Below are 2,825 nucleotides of genomic sequence, written 5' to 3' on the forward strand. Positions count from 1 at the left end.
ACTGCCTGACTGGCCTTCGTAGGATTTTCGAGCGAGATCATTGCCAGTGCCCCTGGACTGGCTCTTGTGCGGGTGGCACATAAAAGACACCATTTCGAGCGTGGCCGTTGCCAGTATCGCCTGACTGGCCTTCATGCGGGTGACACGTAAAAGCACCCACTACACTCTCTAAGTGGTTGGCGTTAGGAAGGGCATCCAGCTGTAGAAACTCAGCCAAATTTAGATTGGAGTCTGGTGCTGCCATCCGGTTTCACCAGTCTTCAGTCAAATCGTCCAACCCATGATGATGATGATGATGATGATGATATAAGACCTGTTGAGGCAAGTGAAATCGAAATTGAACCAAATTCAACAACTGGCACCCATGCAGACCTCTCCTTCATTGGACACTAAACTTGGTTTTTGAAGACCTGTTGGGGCAAGTGAAATCAAAATCATGATGGCACTTGTACCAGTGGAGCGCTAAGAGCACCATGTAAGCCTGATCATTGCCAGAGCAGCTGTCTGACTTCCATGCCAGTGGCATGTAAATAGCACCATTTGAGCATGATCACTACCAGCGTCACCTTACTGGCACTTGTGCCGGTGGCACGTGAAAAAACATTTGAGCGAGATCGTTGCCAGTACTGCTGGACTGACTCCTGTGCAGGTGGCATGTAAAATACATCATTTTGAGCGTGGCCGTCGCCAGTACCACCAGACTGGCCTTCGTGCTGGTGGCACGTAAAAGCACCCACTACACTCTTGGAGTGGTTGGCCTTAAGAAGGGCATCAAGCTGTAGAAACTCTGCCAAATCAGATTGGAGCCTGGTGTAGCCACCTGGTTTGTCAGTCCTCAGTCAAATCGTCCAACCCATGCTAGCATGGAAAGTGGACATTAAACGATGATGACATATATGTGTGTGAGTGTGTGTGTGTGTGTGCACTTTTGTGTCTGTGTTTATGTCCCCGTAATTAGCGGTTCGGCATAACAGATCGATAGAATACATACCAAGCTTAACAAAATTAGTGGTGGGGTCGATTCGTCTGACTAAAATTCTTCAAGGCCACGTTGTAATAACTGAAACACATCAGGAATTAATATTCAAGTGGAAGAGGAATTTAATCATTACAATGACAGCCAATGCGCTGTATCACTTTAAAAGGTATTTGCATTAATCTACCTGACTAATAATTTACAGCTGACCAAAATTCATCCAAAAAAACTAGATGTCCAAAAGCAAGAAAACATATAAGCAAAACAAAAATAATAATAATGAAATAAATGCAGCAAAGAAAACCATTACACTTTTTAATCATACCTTTTAGTGTTTCCTGATGGATCCGTGTATGTCAAAATTACATTTCCTTTAGAAACTGTAAAGTGAACAGACTTTATACTTCCTAAGTTATTTGGAAATTGTACAGAAGGAGATATGACATTGAATTGGCAGATCTGTATGAAATAATGAGATACAAATGAATTAAGCTGAATAAAAGAAGTATAATAAAAAGAAGAAAAATCCAATAATAAATTTTCGGATAATACCAATTTCAAATTTTGACACAAAGCCAGCAATTTTATGGAGAGTGGGCAAGTTGATCGCATCGACTCAAGTGATCAATTCTTTTACTGACCCCAAAAGGATGAAAGGCAAAGTCAACCTCAGTGGAATTTGAACTTTTAATGCAAAAATTTAACTTATGATGAAAGTAAACAAACAAAGTTTGCTTCAGAAGCGTTGAGATATTTTGAAAGATACAGAAATAATTTATTCTCAAACACATGATGATGCTAATACAATAGCATAAACAGGATAAGCTAGCTATGTATTGCAGAAAAAATCATTACCGGCCAGCCAGCCATGAGAGTCAAACTCACATCCCTGTGATTACACGTCAAGTGCTTTAACCTTTAAGCTAAACTGCCCAGTAACGAATTCTTCTGCAATATATATGACCTTTGGAAATATGCTGTGCATGAGAAGACTCAGAAAGATAAGTGAGACCATAACATGTGGCCTTTACCAGGGGTGTAGCCAGGCCACTTATGCGTACCTTTCCTTCTTTGGACACAAAACCCTGCTTGCGAAGACCTGTTGAGGCAAGTAAAATCGAAATCGAAATTGAACCAAATTCAATGACTGGCACCCATGCCAACCTTCCTTCAGTGGATACTAAACTCAGCTTGCGAAGACCTGTTGGGGCAAGTGAGATCGAAACTGAATCAGATTTGATGACTGGCACCTGTGCCAGTGGAGCACTAACAGCATCATCCAAGCAGGATCGCTGACAGAGCAGCAGTCTCGCTTCCATGCCGGTGGCACGTAAAAAGCACCACTTGAGCGCGATCATTTCCAGCTTCACTTTACTGGCACTTGTGCTGGTAGCATGTAAACAAAACATTGGACTGACTCCTGTGCAGGTGGCACGTAAAAAACACCATTTGAGCATGGCTGTTGCCAGTACCGCCAGACTGGCCCTCGTGCTGGTGGCACGTAAAGAGCACCCACTACACTCTCTGAGTGGTTGGCGTTAGGAAGGGCATCCAGCTGTAGAAACTCTGCCAGATCAGATTGGAGTCAGGTGTAGCCATTTGGTTTGCCAGTCCCCAGTCAAATCGTCCAACCCATGCTAGCATGGAAAGCGGACGTTAAATGATGATGATGATGATGATCAATTATAAGCTAGATGCTTATAAGTGATCACCATGTACTGGCTAAAGAAAATAGTCTAATATAGGAGCATATAAACCCTTGATGCAAAAAAGTGGGGGTTTTTGTGCACACACACAAATAGGCTTCTTTCAGTTTCCATCGGACAAATCCACTCACAAGATTTTGGTC

At 42.7% G+C, this 2,825-nt stretch overlaps 1 protein-coding gene across 1 annotated transcript in view; it reads right to left on the minus strand.

The window, feature by feature from the left end:
- LOC106874633 (uncharacterized) overlaps nucleotides 1–2,825 on the minus strand; it is a 24,635-nt gene that overhangs the window by 12,157 nt on the left and 9,653 nt on the right. Inside the window, exon 3 of the mRNA XM_014922427.2 lies at nucleotides 1,302–1,435. Coding sequence (XP_014777913.1) covers nucleotides 1,302–1,435 — 134 coding nt within the window. The remainder of the gene's footprint in view (nucleotides 1–1,301; nucleotides 1,436–2,825) is intronic.

Source organism: Octopus bimaculoides, chromosome 8 (genome assembly GCF_001194135.2).
Source record: "Octopus bimaculoides isolate UCB-OBI-ISO-001 chromosome 8, ASM119413v2, whole genome shotgun sequence".
Lineage (NCBI taxonomy): Eukaryota > Metazoa > Mollusca > Cephalopoda > Octopoda > Octopodidae > Octopus > Octopus bimaculoides.